Source organism: Coffea arabica, chromosome 4c (assembly GCF_036785885.1).
Source record: "Coffea arabica cultivar ET-39 chromosome 4c, Coffea Arabica ET-39 HiFi, whole genome shotgun sequence".
Taxonomy (NCBI): domain Eukaryota; kingdom Viridiplantae; phylum Streptophyta; class Magnoliopsida; order Gentianales; family Rubiaceae; genus Coffea; species Coffea arabica.
Window position 1 is genome coordinate 13,413,265 of NC_092316.1, and position 17,839 is coordinate 13,431,103.

Consider the following 17,839-nt stretch of genomic DNA (forward strand, 5'->3'; position numbering starts at 1 on the left):
GTAGAATAAAAATGGAAGATAGTTCTATGGTTTTGCAACTGGCAACATAAATAACTCAAGTCAAAAGTTCTGTGGTTTCCATTTTGACCCTCAAGATCAGCAAGCGAAGGTAGGCAGGGGAACGAATGATGGCAACAGTCTAATGCATGGACTTTGACTATAGGAATGGCGGCCCTAGCATTGGAAAGGAATAAACACCAAGCACAAAGCCTATAGGAGATTAATTGATGTTTCAAAATTTGGGATCCCACCGCACATTGGCATCTGGTGGGAAGTGAAAGTGTGGCAATTGTGAAATTTATTCCTAGTTTGAACTTAGAAGTAGAAAACAAGCCCATACATTTGCAAAAAATATTTCCCCTAGTCAATTGTACACGTTTCGATTCCGTCCATTTCATCAATTTGTGTCCCTTATATTACTTTTATTACAATCTACAAACATTAATACAATATCTTCTATATAATAATTTATTCAAATAACTATACAAACTATGTTAACTACATATTAATAAAATAATAGAATTTTGGCTTTATTTGCTATAACTAAAAAAAATTAAGTTTTGGACTAATCTAAGTTAATCATATACCATGATTTTGGACTGATATCGTGATACAATTAACATTTTACCAATGACTATAAATGACTTGTTTACCAATGACTATTCATTTATATTGTAAATGATTATTTTATTCTTATTTTAACAAATAAAATAATGACCACTTGTTATTATTTTTTTCGAGTTTAACTAGGCTCGAACTCGAGATAACTCGAGTTTTAAAATGAAAGCTTGTGGAGTTCGGGATCATGCTGAAAGTTAAGAAAATCGAGTCGATTCAACTCGTTTTGCAATCCTATAAATGATAACATTTTCATTAAATCTATATGTTTTTTGTAAATTTAATATTAATATATGTAATCAAAAAGTGATTGGAAAAAAAATTAAGTTTGGACTAATCTAAGTTAATCAGATACCATGATTTTGGATCAATATGGTCATACAATTAGCAAAACTAAATTTTTTTTATCTATTTACCCATGTTAAAGAAATAAATAATGTTTTCTCTAAAACCCACTCCTGCGAATACAAAATTTATGTGTTGGAATACTTTGGCCATGACAATTAAAATTTATTTTTTGGACTAATTTACCCCTATTATTGATAGAATTAAAAGTAGATCTGTCAAAAAGAAATTTTGGTCTATAAGTAAGTAATTTCATCTCATCCTATTCGTGACGAAACGCAAGGAACCTAGTTTTTTTGTTAAACTAAACATCTAACATAAAATCAACGAAACATTTGACAACAAGATTACTCATCCGAAGATAAGAAACCGCCTCTCATTTCATGAAGAGTTCGTTTGGTCCATTGGATCATATGATAATTTGGAGTTATTTACTTCTTTTACTATAATGACATTTTATCCTAACAAGTGCATCAAGTCTACTATTTCCCTATAACATAATCTAATTTGTGAACTAATTTTGCCATGACTATAAATGGCTATCAAGCCAAAGTTGATATTATTTTCTAAAACTTCCTAGATAACACAAAACATTCAAACTTGAACTTATAAATGAATATATTTTAACAAATTGATGTTATAAATGACTATTTTATTCTTCTTTTATAAATGACAATTCATTTATGTTGTAAATGACTATTTTATTCTCAGTTTAACAAATAAAATAATAACTATTTGTTATTATTTTTCTCGACTCAACTAGGCTCGAACTCTAGATCAATATTGAACTTGAGTTTTATAATGAAAACTCGTGGAGCTCGGGATCGTGTTGGAAGTCGAGAAAATTGAGACGATTCAACTTGTTTTGCAATCCTATAAATGATAACCTTTTCATTAAATCTATATGTTTTTTGTAAATTTAATATTAATATATGTAATAAAAAATGAATGAAAAAAATTAAGTTTTGGACTAATCTATGTTAATCATATACCATGGTTTTGGACCGATGTGGTCATACAACTAACAAAACTAAACTTTTTATGCATTTACCCATGTTAAAGAAATAAATAATATTATGTTTTCTCTGAAACCCGCTCGTTGGAATACTTTGGCCATGACAATTAAACTTTACTTTTTTGGACTAATTTACCCCTATTATTGATAGAATTAATAGTAGATCTGCCAAAAAGCAACTTTGGTCTATAAGTAAGTAAATACATCTCATCCTATTCCTGACAAAACACAAGGAATTTGGGTTTTTTGTTGTTAAACTAAGCATCTAATGTAAAACTAACCAAACGTTTGACAACAAGATTACTCATCCGAAGATAAGTAACCACCTCTCATTTCATAAATAGTTCGTTTGGTCCATTAGATCATATGATAATTTAGGGTTATTTACTTCTATTACTATAATGACATTTTATTCTAACAACTACATTGACTCTACTATTTCCCTATAATATAATCTAATTTGTAAACTAATTTGACCATGACTATAAATGACTATCAAGTTAAAGTTGATGTTATTTTCTAAAACTTCCTAGGTAACATAAAACATGGAAACTCGAAGTTATTAATGAATATATTTTAACAAATTGATGTTATAAATGACTATTTTATTCTTATTTTATAAATGCCTATTAATTTACCAATGACTTGTTATAAATGACTATTTTATTATTATTTTAATAAATAAAATAATAATCACTTATTATTATTTTTTCTCGAACTCAATTAAGCTCGAACTTGAAATTGATATTAAATTAGAGTTTTACAATGAAAGCTCGCGGAGAACTCAGGATCGTGTTGGAAGTTAGAGAAAATTGAGTTAATTCATCTCGTTATTCATTCTTGATAATGCCCACACGGAGTAAAACTAATATTTTTCATCTGGTGAAGTCTCTCTAATAATGTGTCAAGAAGAATCCCTCAATTCCATCTTAGACGCTTTTGATGCCCCTACGGTGCATCATATTATATTGAACAACTAGTACTCTTCTTTACTTTTCACCCGGCGGCCTATTGTTGAGTTTTTTGCTGTATTAATTGACAAGGTTTAATCTGACTTCTTCTTCTATATTTTATTAATTTCCACACCACTTGTACAATTTTGATAATAGACTATAGAGGTGTCCACCATACCAAAGACCTAGAATTTACCTTATTACTTTTTTTTTCCACAAACGTTAACCGTTATATATATATGATAAACCCTTGATAATACAAGAATTAATTACAAAAAGGGGCTACTACCCTCATTTGCTTCCTCACTAAATCCATCAGCCAAACTGGGAAGTCTTGTTCCCATTGAATATCATCCACTAGCTGTACAGCAAACTTAGCTAGAGCATGGCTGATTTCATTCTCTGTTCTAGGTATAAACACAAAACTACACCTTTCAAAATGTGTTGTCAAATCCTTCACATCTTCCAGAATAGTTGCAATGTTAACATCATACTCATTGCCTCTATGTATCTGGTCTAAAACTGATTTGCTATCGGAATGGATTTTAATTTTAGTCCATCCTACCTGCTTAGCCATCAGCATTGCATTTCTAATTGCCAAAGCTTCTTCTTTCATTGGTTCCCCCTTATATTGATTGACTATTGCCTTTGCTTTCATAATCATTCCGTTCCACTTTCTTGCAACAATTCCTTGTCCCGTCCTTATCATCCTTGCTGATATCGCAGCATCCGTGAACAGGCAAACGTCATCGTCCCTTGCTGTTTGTCTTCGTGGATCCAAAACCGTGGATCCATAAAGGTGTCTTGGTTGTGGAAAATTGATTGATTGTTGCCTGTTCATACCAAGGACCAAGACTTTACTGTAGCATCCAAAACCATGGGCACTTACTACCAGCCAATAAATTTCTGCCGACACACAAACACAGCAATCAAGGCCGTGATTTTGAGAAGAATGCAACCCAAAACCCGAAGCATGCCAAAACGGAAAATCGGTATCAATTCCGTCCAATTTGGACGTAATGGATCACAGCCAATAATTTCGTGGACCACACAAGTTGAAGGAGGGCGGTTTTGTTTTTCTTTTCTGCTTTTGGGAGTCTTCTTCCGGTCCAATTTTGCAATTGTTCTCTTTGGAAGCTTTTTTTGCACTTAAAAATTCAGGTAGTAAGGTGTTATTGAATTAAAAATTTAGACAACTTTAAATTTTAAAAACTAATTATACACACAAAAACAGCAAAATATCCACCGTTTGATGTTCACTTAGGCCGTCCGCTTTCTGTGCATCTAAAACGTTCAAATATCCACCTCAACCGCACCTTGAATCCATCACGAATTTACGATTCCACTTAAATGTTTCTTCAAACAAACAAAAAAAAACTCTTCTTTTCAAATCATTTGTAACTTTAGTTTTGAAAAAAAAAAAGGAAAATACTTGTAACTGTGAATTAGTACATGAGAAATTTAACTATTAAACACTAGTTAGTTCATTCTTCATCCTTCGTATGCTTTATTTGATTTCCTTTATTTAATTCTTCTTCGTATTTAATTATTCTTCATCCATTCCACCATCCCAAAACATCCCACCAGCAGCACCTTTTTTTTTTTTTTTTTTTTATTAATATAATTAACTTTTTGGAGGGATCCCAGACGTCCTCCCTACTATGTGAATCGAACTACTATGTGAAACGAGCCTCTCTTCTGAGATCAGTTTAAAACAACAGAGATTAGAAGTTTTGCAGCTGCACATATGACATAACAGGCAATATCTTCTCCTCCTTTACTAGTTGTTGAAAGCAAAGCTCACTTTACCAGGATGGCTGACCCTGTTATCTCTCTTGTTATTGAGAGAACTAGCGATCTGCTGATTCAAAAAATTATTTTCCTGAAAGGCGTTCGACCACAAGTTGAGAGGCTGCAAAATGATCTGGTCCGGATGCGGTGTTTCCTGAAAGATGCTGATCAGAGGCAAGTTGAAGATGCGAGGATCCGCAACTGGGTTTCTGAAATCAGAGCTGCTGCCTACGATGCGGAGGATATCATTGAGATCTTTGCCAGCAAAGTTGAGTTCTTCACAAAGGACAAGGGACTCGTCACCAAATTGACGTATTATCCCTTGAAAATTGTGAACCTCTACAAGATAGGTAAAGAGATTGAGTCCTTACAGATGAGGGTCAATGACATAGATGATAGCCGTGAAAAATACGGTATAAAAAATCTTGGAGTGGGAACGAGTACACATGGAGAAGAGCTTCAACGGCTCCGACGGTCCTCTCCAATTAGTGAGGACAAGGATATTGTGGGCTTCGAGAAGATAACAAAATCCCTGGTGGCAGAACTTTTGAAAGAGGACAGAAACCGCCGTGTGGTTTCAATCATTGGCATGGGAGGTGCTGGTAAGACAACTCTAGCCAAAAAAGTTTATAACCATGCTGTCGTCAGGGAGAGATTCAACTGCCGTGCTTGGGTATGTGTCTCTTCAAGCTACGATCACAAAAAGATACTGAGATCAATCATAAAGCAATTAAATCCAAAGGATACAAAGGATGACATGCTATCTGAAATGTTGGAAAAGATGGAAGAGGAAGAGTTGGAAGAAAGGCTCTATCAAGATCTACAAGACAAATGTTATCTTGTGGTACTTGATGATGTGTGGAAGGAAGAAGCGTGGGATTGTCTATCCAGGAGGGCCTTTCCTGATGTTGGCACATCAAGTAGATTGCTGCTTACAAGTCGCGATCGGGATGTTGCCCAACACGCAGATGCTTATAGACACCCGTATGAGTTGAAAACTTTGGGGCTGGAAGACAGTTGGCAGTTGTTCCTCAGAAAGGCCTTAGGCCATGGGGATAATGCTGGGTGTCCTCCCGATTTGGAAGAAGTGGGCAGAGAGATTACCAGAAGATGTGGTGGTCTGCCGCTGGCCATCACGGTTGTAGGTGGCCTGCTGCTGGCAAAGAAAAAGTTGAAGAGTGAATGGGAGAAAATTCTCAACAATTTCAGCACATACCTATCAAGAAGCCAGAGTGGGGTATCAGCAATTCTGGAATTAAGTTATGCAGACCTTCCTCCCAATCTGAAATATTGCTTTTTGTATTTGGGTTTGTTCCCCGAAGACTCCGTGATTTCTGTGCGCAAGTTGATCCATATGTGGGTTGCAGAGGGAATAATGCAGAAAAGAGATGCAAAAAATTTGGAGGAAACTGCAGCATATGATGATGTGGAACAACTTTGTAGCAAAAATATGGTCCAGGTGGCGAAAATGACTGTTGATGAGAGGATTAAAAGCTGTAGAGTCCATGATTTATTGCGAGAGCTTGCAATCAGAAAGGCAGAGGATGAAAATTTTTTTCAGATCCATGACACCAGAGATGATAAAATATCAGCCAAATCCAGGTACCTTGCTATTCATATTCTCCCTGGAGATAAAAATTATTTTGGGTCTTCAACCCCTCCTCTCCGGTCTCTACTTTTTTTCAATGTCCACGATTACAGGAAAAACATTAGTCTTATCTTCAAAAGTTTCAGAAAGCTCAGGATACTAGACCTCGAGGATCTTAGGATGTACTCTAATTTGCCAAAAGAAATTGGTAAAGTTAGGCTTCTAAGGTACCTCAATTTAAGAGGCACACACATTAGAAGGCTCCCTCATTCCGTCGGTTGCTTGCGATACCTACAAACTCTTGACATACGGAACTTAGAGCAAGTGATAGTTTCTGATTTCATTTGGAAGCTTGAAAGTTTACGGCATCTATATGCGTCTCGTATGGAATGTGATGAGCCTCTTAAGATTGAAGGATTGAGAAATCTCCAGACTCTGTCAGGCATATGGTTTGATGACATTATGCACAATAACATGATAACTTTGACAAGTCTTCAGAAACTGGAGATTATAGTGGATGATAGGTCAGAGATAGACAAACTGTGCGTGCATTTATCTGAGGTTGGAAGCCTAAAGACGTTACATCTTTATTGTTATTTAAGAGACGAGTCACTCGCGCGGCCACAATCTCTAGCTGGATTTTCTAAGCTCCATCATGTAACACAGCTCAAGCTATCCGGGCTGCATTTGAGAATGCTGCCTCCTGATTTCCCTCCAAATCTCTCTCGCTTGTCTTTGAAATACACAGAACTCGAGGATGACCCAATGCCAGTACTGGAGAAGTTGGGACAACTGTCGTTCCTCAAACTGGAAGATGCATGGGGGGAACCACACCGTATGGTCATTTCTAGGCATGGGTTTCACCAATTGAAATTCCTTGTGCTCAATGACCTATATGCTTTGTATGAAATGAAGGTGGACAAAGGTGCACTGCCACAGCTCCGCTGCCTGAGAATCAAGGACTGCCGCAGATTAAACAAGTTGCCGGAAGAGCTGAAGCACATATCTACTCTCGATAGGCTTGAGCTTGTGGACATGCCAGAATATTTCATCAGCAGGCTTGATGCGGACATGGTATCCAGTGTCCCTAACCTCAGAATATTTGACTTGCCGAAGGAAGGAAGGCGGTATTTGTAATTCATGCGTAAAAAGCAAGCTATGTCGTGTAGTGATTAATAAAATTATTTCAAGTTTTTATCAAAATATATAAATAAAATGAACGTTTCCGATTCAACATAACTTTTGTTTCCCCCAATTCAACATACTTTGCTTTGCCGCTATTTCACTCTTTATTTTCGTCATATAATTCAGACAAGCTTTTTAAGTCCATTTTTTTTTAAATTTGAAATCTCACTTCAATGCTTGCTATTTTTAATTATCCCACTATTAAATAAAGAATGACTCTTTCGTTATTAATGATATTTTGGATAACTAACAGTGCCTACACCTACACCATATTCATACAAGTAGTATTTTAAAAAAAAAGGTTCATGTCTTGAATAGGCCTCAAATATCCTGATAGTTTGGTATTTGGCAATGAAATCGACCATATAACCAAAGGCCGATATGAAGGTACTCAAACACAATTAATCAAACACCTTAAAAACAAGGGATTTTTGTAATGGTATCCACTGAAAGTATCTATGTACACACATATACATATTTCATCCTTAAATTTAAATATCTTTTTCAAATTAATATTTCACTATTGCCAGAAAAGACTAACACGCGAGTAATTAGCCAAGCTCTAAAAACAATACAAAATACATTCATTTTAATATAGTCAAACTCCTAAAATAATAAATAAGGTTTATTTTTTGTAGACGAGCGAATGATAAATACAATAACAAAAAATCAGGCGCAAGACCGTGCATGCCTAGGTGGTCATTTATTGCAGCTGCATCTTGGTTAGAGCTGTTAAATTTCACGAGTAGCTCGAAAGCTCGTTAGAGCTCGGCTCGATAAGGCTCGAGCTTGACTCGTTAGTTGCGGTAAATGAGCCTAGCTCGAGCTAGAAATGTGCTCGTTTAGTTAACGGGCCGAGTAAGCTCGGCTCGTTTGATATCTGAGTAACTCGTTAGAACTCGTTAATAAAGGGCATATTTGTCATTTTAGAAGTCAAAAGTATAAAAATTGAAAATTATATATTTTTATTGAGATTAATTTGCACGAGCTCGAACTCGAGCTCGTACAACTTCAACTCGTTTGTGATAAACGCGTCAAACTCGAGCCACATGTACATTTGACAAGTCGAGTTCGAACATATTTTAAAACTCATTTGCCTAACGAACTCGAGTCGAGCTCAGCTCGAATTAAGCTCGAGTCGAGCTCGACAGCCAAATACTCGGCTCAACTCGACTCGATTAACAGCTCTAATCTTGGTGTAAACAAAACATGGCCAACAACCCTTACAAGCAAAAAAAAGAATTATGAATTAATCATGAAGATACCATATAAACCACATTGTCTTTACAATTCCTATCTGACTTTGAAATTAAAACAGGTAACAACAACGTCCTTCTTTCTTGACGTAATGCACTCTATCTCTATGATCGCCCGAATAAATTTTTAATACAATTCTTTTGCATTCTTTAGATCTTCTGCGCAGATAAGGATGTATCCAAGAAGGATTACCTTTGGCATGATGGCTGATAGAGGTCTTTCTGTGTCTGCAATTCTATATCGACACAAAAGAGTCAGTTATGTTATTCCAATGACTTTGATGAATTGTTTTCCTTTCAAACTCCATTTAATTGGTCGAATTTACAGGTATGATCCATTACATATGTTATTTTTTTGAATGCGTCTAAAACCAATTTGGTTCCTGATATTGTAGGAAAGATGTATCCAAGAATTTATTGTTGCACGTATTTGCGGGACCAAATTTAGCTTCTTTAGGTGCATTCAAGAATACATTACCGGATAAAAAATATATATTTTTTGTCTATTAGTGATCTAGGGTGAGGTATCGGTTGGTTGAGATTTCATGCACTTGTATACGTTACATAATTTGATGTACCTTTGTTGTGCATTTAAATTTTATTCAAGTACATCATTTTATTATACAAATAAACTTGGTTTCTACACGTACACCAAATTCTGAAAAAAATTACAATAACAATACATAACCACATTAAACCCATCCCAATCCCAAATTATACCCCGCCCTTATGCAACAATTAATACATATAGTTTTTCCTGTTCTTTAAGTTTTAATGAACATAAAAAAAATTACAACTCATGCACCATAGGAAAAAATATTCAAGCTATATAAGCATACAACACAAGTACAATTTAACAGTAGAAATATCAATATATCATAATTGTGAGAGACAATTAAGTTGCCAGGAAAAGGAAATAGAAACTTTTGGAAATTGAGATGAAAATGGAGAGTCGGTGAGAGGAAAAGCAAAAAGGAAAGGTATGCATAAAAAGAAAATTAAAAAAAAAAGTTGTTTATAAAAAGGGAAAATAAAAAATGAAGGAAAATGAACTTATGTCCCTTCAAAAGTTAAATTCTACATCTTTCTTCTTTTTGGGTAAAACCCAAACTAAAAAAAAAAAAACAAAAAGAAGCATTTTTCACCTTATGCTAATTCCAGTAAAGTAAGGAATGTTTGCCCTTTTTTTTGTTTTGATCAACACAATAATATCTATTCTATATCTACTTCTATTCTATACTAAGGGAAAAGCCTCTACACTTGCTAGTGAATGGTTACAAGGAAAGTCTTGCTTGAAAGAATGATAATTTGTAAACTTTAAATCAAACAAACATGTGAATTTAACTTTTGGAATAATAGGACCCAAGTTTATTTAATTAAAATAGAAAAATTATACTAAAAAAATCTTAGACTATACAATAGAAACATGTAAAAGGATTTTTCTATTCTTAATAAAAGTAACCTCTTAATGTTTTAAGGATACAATAGACACGTAGAGAAAGGATTCGAATTTCTATTTCGAATTCCTCTCTACAATTATATGAACTTCTACCTTGTTTCGACAACAATAAGGGACGAATAAAAAACCGTTTAACTAGTTCTGTTTTTCATGATTAGGGCATCCTTAGTAGTAAGTCTTGGTGGAAATAAATAGCAGTTAGTCTCGAGAAACTAACTTAAATTGACTTATTGGGTGAATACAATACATCAAAAATCATGAATCATGATCCTTATGGTAATCATGGTTGATTTGTTCTTAATTTTTTTTTTTTGAGAAAATTCACAATTTCATTCATAAGATCTGCACAGTTGAACGATACACCAAATATATCATAGAGATAACAAATTTGAAGAATTTACATATATACAAGATCTGAGAATTCAAATAACAATATCATATTATGAATCTCCAACCTATTCAAATGATATCAATTCCTTTAAGCCCAAAGAATATATGTGCATGTATCATATTATAAATCTCCAATCTATTCATATGATATCAATTCCTTTAAGCCAAAGAATATATGTGCATGTCCTCGCCTGTTAGATTTGCTATTTAACTGCTTCAAACTCATTTGTTAAGATAGATCTTAAAAATTTCAAATTTGACAAACAGATTTTAAAAAGCTAAGATTTGACAAAAAAAATAAACTAAAAGAAAATTCTCACTAGAAACTCTAGGAGAAAAAAAAAAACTCTCAATAAAAAAAGTCTAGGGGAGAAAAAATGTCTCACTAGGAAATCCTAAAAGAAAATGCTTAAAATTTTTATTTAGTTCTTACCTTATTTATCAACTTCATTAATTTATACCGTTCCAAATTCACCTCTTTAAGTTTATGAACTCCTACCTTATTTTCAAAAACAATATCGAATTTTAGAAAAGGCAAAAAGTGTGGCTTGTCTTAGTTTTTGTGATTAGGGAATCTTTTAGTACTTTATAAGTTAAGACATGACTTGGAACTGGTAGTCATAGTATTCGCTTGCCAATGTTTCACTCTTTATTTTCGTCACATAATTCAGACCAAATGACAACCTTTATAAGTCCTTTTTTTTTTAAATTATTTGAAAATCTCACACTTCAATGCTTACTTTTTTAATTTCCCACTATTAAACATGGAATGACTTTTTTGTCATTAATGATTTTTTGGGTGACTAACAGTGCCTACACTTGTACCTATAGGATTGTCTCTCTATCAATTTACATTGCATATATCATATTAATACAAGTAGAATTAAATAAAAAAAAGTTCATGTCTTAGGTAGGCCTCAAAAATCCTGATAGTAAACTCTTGGCACTTGGAACTGTCTAACTCATTTAAAATATCTAGAGGTATTTGGTTGATTCTAACTTTTCCCATGCTGCCCAAACTGAAAAAGAAAACAAGGAAATAAAAGCCCCTATTCATGTACTGGGAGAGAAGAAAAGAATGAAGCTGGCAAACAAATCAAGGAATTCATCCCATACAAAAGTGTTGGTCCGTCTGAAATTGAGAATTGATTGCTTCCTAAATACTACTCATTATACACATAAGATGTTAAAAAATTAAGCGTACGAAAATCAAATAACAAGCTGTTCATTTAAGTTGTTTGGGATAAACATTGAAGGGGAAAAAATTACTGAGGGGAAAGTTTTTGAATATGGGCACAACTGTAGGCTATTTATTATGAAAGGCATTTATAATAATTCTTACATGTAATGTTTTTTTTATGTGTTTGTAGTAATTTCATTTTTTACAAAAATTAGTACAAATATCGTGTGTAATGGATAGTCCAAAGATTGCCTGCTATTTATAAGTTTGACACTCCCTTTTAATTCTTTCATGATTACTAGTTATTCGATTCTGTAACATGTATTGCCTTGAACGAAATGTATATACTTCTTGAGAAAAAAAAAAGGCACAATTTTGAATATAAAGAAAAAATTAATTAGTTTTTGTGAACTATTGGAGACTTGGAGTGAAAAGAACAGTTTTAAAAGAAGGGTTAATTATAAAAACTCATTTTGGACTTTGGCTAAGGTTGCAGTTTACCGTCTCATGTTTATTTCTTCTAACTTTGCCTCCTATTTCAGTCCAACTAATCAAATTAACCATTAAAGTAGTCGAGTTAACGAAACCACCTTCTACATAGTTTATAAGGAAAGACCCCAAGGTTCTTGGGATGTTCAAATTAAAAGATATGATTTTTACTATAGAATAATTATTTTTTTAATCTTTTGGATAAAATAAATTGGAATACTGATTTTCGTTTTCTACTTAAAATCATCATGCATGTAATTAATTTAAGTGGGAAGACCCTGAATTTTGTGGAAAAAGAAGAAAATTATGTATTGTATGTTATGTTCATTGAATTGCCTAATTAAATCTTCTTTCTACCTACAATCACATGGCTCGATAAATTGTTGAGAAAATTGATTATAAGTATGCAAATATTGTAGTTTTAAAATATTCTTTACACGATCAAGTCTAGATTTATACCTCATTTTATAATTAGAAAAAAGCAAAAAGATTCCAAACTGAATATGGATGATATACTAGAGAAGAAATGCTGTCAAAAGGGGTTCAACCCCCTGACTTGTGCCTGGGGAGGGGCTTAGTTCCCTCCTCTGGTGGCCAACTGCACTAGTTCATTTGGTTTGTAAAGTGATGCCTGGGACTCGAGTATCATTGGGCTTCAGCGTGGTGAATTATTAAGAACAAGGAAAGGGTAATTGAGGAGTTAGAAAGTGACGCGAAGATAAGAGGCATCCATTTTCAACATCCCAACGAGGGGGCTTGTAGAATTAGAAATTAGTAATTTCTGAAAACAGATTTCAGAATTTGAAGTTTATTGAGCTCATTGACCTGCTTAAACTGGTACAAATAGGTATACAATTATGTATTAATCTTTTCTATATTAATAATGTAAATGCTAAGTACTTAAGTAGTGTATGCCATATCTGTCAATTCTGAGATCTAAAATCAAATTCAAATTAATTATTATGCATGCAGATTCTAGACATACATCCCATACACTTCGGGAAATGAAAAATTACAAAATTAAAAAAAATAAACTTTTACTTCCAATGGTACAAATAATTAGATTAGTTCAAACTGTAAAGCCCAAAATTCTCCTAATGCATTGATGGTTATACACCTAAAAACCTATAACTCAAGATGTCTGGGACGAATAATAAAAGTATTAAGCTTCACACAAGTGCTCCCACAACTTAGAGATATACTTGAATTCATGCTGCACTCATCAAGGGGCAAATAGCAAGCTGCCAGGGATTAACAAACGAAAGCAAAAAAAGAATAAAGAAAAAAAAAGACGACATAAAGGTCTGCTAACCAAACAAAATAAAAAGCTAATGTATGAACATCTATTCTCCCCTGCTTTAAGATATAATATATCTTATCCTTGAACCATCATCAAATATAGCTTGTTTAAAGTCCAAATGCAGATCATGTTACTGGTCTAACAATTATAACATTGGATAATTAGCCAAGCACAACTATTATTCACAAAATATTAACAAAACTTGATATGGATGAAAAGTTTTAGCGAAATGCACTAAAAAAGCACTCGGAAAAAAAAAACTGATTCAGAATTGGGGTTCTACATGTACAAGATAGATTCATGAACAAACAGGAGATACAACTACAATAAATTAAAAATATTAGAAAATTAAAGTTAATATTTAATGGTGATGCTTACTGGTTGCAATTGCTTGACCATGTGATGTAGCACTTCTGGTATTTTGCATTCTCTTCACTTCTACTTCAACGGCTCTCCTTCAATTACAATTTTTTTCCTGAAAAAAAAAATTAGGGTTTACCATATTGTTACTCATTCACGAAAATTTAACTAATTCTAGTTAAACTACATGGCAACTGAAAGTACAGAGAAGAATTTCGGGGTTCTACCTGTGAATGCCGCAATTCAATGAAGATGAAAGGAAGAGGAGAGGGCGGACCAGCGAAGCAACGGCTCTCCTTCAATTACAATATTACTTTTTTACCATTTAAGAATTTTACCAAGCATACAAGACATCGTGTGATTTGTCTAAATTATAAACCTTTATTGGTCATTTCATAATTATAATTAATATATTATATAAATAAAAATAAATACTCGAGCTACTTAGTATTTATAGGTTCTAAAATTTCCTAAAATAAATATAATCGTAAACCAAAACTTATTTGGAAATTGACTTGAGATTTCCTAATCTAATATGGAAACTAAACAAATAAGATACCAAAAGGAATTAGGAAACTAAATACTAAAATAACTTGGTTTAATTTCCTTCATTGCCTCCCTTAAACCAAGCTCTTGATGTTGTTATCTCCAATGCCATCCCTAGCTTGAATCTCCATGAAAAATTCAATTGCTGTATAGATGATATAGAATTCCAACTTGTAATTGATCTCTAATTTCATCTTTACACGAACGTATGGGGGTATGGGGGTGGTTTGCTTCGCGACTCGGACGGCCATTTAATTTTTGCCTATTATAAGGAGTTCGGGGAGTTGGACGTCCTGCTGGCAGAAAGTACATCATTGCTGCATGGACTTCAGCTTTGTAAGGACCTAACCACGGGGCCCCTGCTGGTGGAGGTGGACTCTAAGAGCCTGGTTGATCTTCTCAATACAGGAGCGATGTCCCGTTGGCCTTTGTGTAACACGTTGCGTCACATCCGAGCGCTGCTTTCCTCACTTTCGGCAACAGTATCTCACATCTTTAGGGAGGCAAATGCTTTGGCGGATGCACTCGCTGGGTTGCGGATGTTGTCGGAATTATTTTGCACTTCGCTTCCTTAGCTTCCGCATTTTGTGCGGGCTACGGTATGCCTAGACAGCCGCGAGTTCTCTTCCCTGCGTTGGCAACCCGGATAGGTCTTGAATCTGTGATAGGCTTAACTTATGTACTTCAATGTTTCATCGTACCGTGTACTCCTCTGGTTCCAATCAATATAAGTAAATTCGTTTAAAAAAAAAAATCTTTACACGCTATGGTGGACGAAACTTGTGCTTCTCAAACAATTTCTTCTCTTGATTGCTCTTGTAAAAAAATTCAAATATATCCACCAATTCTTTATTAGATACTCCACAATTCAATTCATCCATATCACCAATAAAGTCTCCTAAGATCAGAAAATCATAATTTTTACCAATAAGGTTTTCAACATCACCATATTTTTCCTTTAGTTTTTCAGCACTGACAACTGCATCAACTTTTGCAGTATCACAATCTTCAATTAATTTGTCCACCTCACAATTGATTTCAACCAATTTCATCACTTGATTTTTCTCTTCAAAAGATTCATCAATCTCAATAAAGGTCAACAATTTCTCTATCATCATGATCTTCAATCACATCTTCAATTTGATCAATGATTTCACTTTCTTTCTCAACCACTTGTGAAATTTCTTCTTCAATCACAATTTCTTCATTTTCACGTGTATCCACAATTGTTACAATTTCTTCTTTCTTTGCCTCATCAAAAACTTCTTTTTCTTCTTCTTCTTCACCATGACCATAGGAATTTGTTAAAAATTTCCAAGCCTCCTTCGTTGTCTTAACATGTATGAATTTTTTGGCTACATGTAACTAGACTTGGGTATGGAGATAGTATAATGCCTTGTGGCTTAAAGTGTCTATTCCTCTCTAATTGTTCAACTGCATCCCTTGATAATTCTGTGCCTTCTATAGGTTCCATGAACCCCTTTTGGATAATATTCAAAACTCTAATATTTTTGAAAAAGTCCTTCATCATCGACCTCCAAATCTCAAAATCGTTTTTACCATCAAAGATAAATACACCACAACGTGGTAAATAATGCGGATCCATATTTTAATTTCACAAACAAGCCCCAAGCCCCAATTTTGAGAACAAGCCCCAGGATCAAAGTGTAGGGCTCTGATACCACTTTGTAGAAATATGACCCACAGGATAAAACAAAGCAAGACAAATCTCACAGTCAAAGAAATAAGTATGACAGCGGAAACAAAAACCGAAGAAAAAAAGGCAACGACATGAGACAAAAACAAGCAAAGCTTAGGAGGCACCAATCAGATCTTATTCTTCTCAATTCATGGTGCAACGGACAAGGCTACTAGTAGTGGTATATATAGACCACTTAGTCTCCTGAAACTTAGCTTCCGAATCACAAAGGGAATCTTTTATACAATTGGATACTGACTAGGAAACCAAGACAAACAATATAGAAGTTAACAACTAATAATAATCTTAATTTAACTACTACATAGTCAAGGTCCTTTGTGGCTTCAAGGACCGTCTTCTTGGTGTGAAATTTGGCAGTTAGAGATCTCATAACTTTTTCAACAACTCTAACATCTTCCAAATTCTCACCATTGGACTCCATATCATTGACAATTTCTTTAATTGTACCAACAAAATCTTTAACTGACTCCATGGATTTTATCTGGGCCAACTCAAATTGTCTCCTAAGTTCCCGCAATCAGATTTTTCTCACGTTAGCAGCACCTCGATTTGAGTTCACTAAAATTGTCCAAGCCTCTTTTGCCGAACTAAGTAGCACAAAACAATGCTCGAAGTCGACTAGTTTTATTTACCTAATACCTCTAACTCGACCCGAGTTCGAACCACCAGCCCTATACGTACGTGTGTCTATAGGTGGCAAACAAACTAATTTAGTTAAATTTACCCATACTCGCCTATTAATAAATGGATATAGGTATCTTAAATTTTTGCATATGGGTATAAATGGGTTACCAATAATACCCATTAAATGGGTATTATTGGGTAACTCACCAAACCCAATTAATTCATTTAGAATTATCTTCCCCCAAGTCTCCTCTCTTTCCCCATCCATTTTTTTTTTCAGATTCTTCATTTTATCATGATATTAACTACTTTTGTTTCATTATTATTATTATTATTATTATTTGTTGGTTTTATCTTATCATTTTATTTTCTCTTAGTTTGTTAACTTACTCATTTTTCAGCATTACCAATTTATGACAAGTTTTATCTTATTTTCCTATCTTTCCAAAATGAAATTTTAAATTTACACATGAAAAAAATGCTAGGGGTTCAAAATTTTTGAATTAAGTTTTTATGTTAACTTTTATAGTACTTAGTTCAAATTTTATTATGTAATTTTACGACATAGATTACGGATGAAAAAAATTGGTAATTAGATTTATTGAACATTATAAATAAATATTTAAAACAATGATGGGTGCAAAGGGTGGTATAAATTGATAACTTAGCTTGCAAAAATGAATTTAAATAAATGAGTCTACAAAAAGTTAAAATAAATGGGTTATAAATGAGTAATTGGATTACCCAATTTATTTTTTGGCTTATCTATTTATACCCATCTAATTAAAATGGATATAAATGGGTTGACTCACTTATACCCATTATCCATTTTAACCAATTCAAACCGGCCCAAGTCACCCATTTTGATACCTCTATGTGTGTCCAAGCACTACTGATATGTTGAGAAAGCCCTGAGTTCAAGAAATAAAAGCTTTGTCTCCTCTGTCTTTGTAATTTTGATCTTTTCTATTGATTGTGTATACGTGTGTCCAAGCACTACTGTTATATTGAGAAAGCCGT

The 17,839-nt window shown here is 33.8% G+C and overlaps 2 protein-coding genes across 2 annotated transcripts; one reads left to right on the forward strand and one right to left on the reverse strand.

The window, feature by feature from the left end:
* Positions 1-3,196: 3,196 nt before the first annotated feature.
* On the reverse strand, positions 3,197-3,772 carry LOC113709083 (uncharacterized). The gene has a single exon (XM_027231825.2). It carries the CDS (start codon positions 3,770-3,772, stop codon positions 3,197-3,199), a length of 576 nt encoding a protein of 191 aa, XP_027087626.2.
* A 972-nt stretch (positions 3,773-4,744) lies between these two features.
* On the forward strand, positions 4,745-7,447 carry LOC113708423 (putative disease resistance RPP13-like protein 3). Its single transcript, XM_027230879.2, has one exon. It carries the CDS (start codon positions 4,745-4,747, stop codon positions 7,445-7,447), a length of 2,703 nt encoding a protein of 900 aa, XP_027086680.2.
* Positions 7,448-17,839: the final 10,392 nt, after the last annotated feature.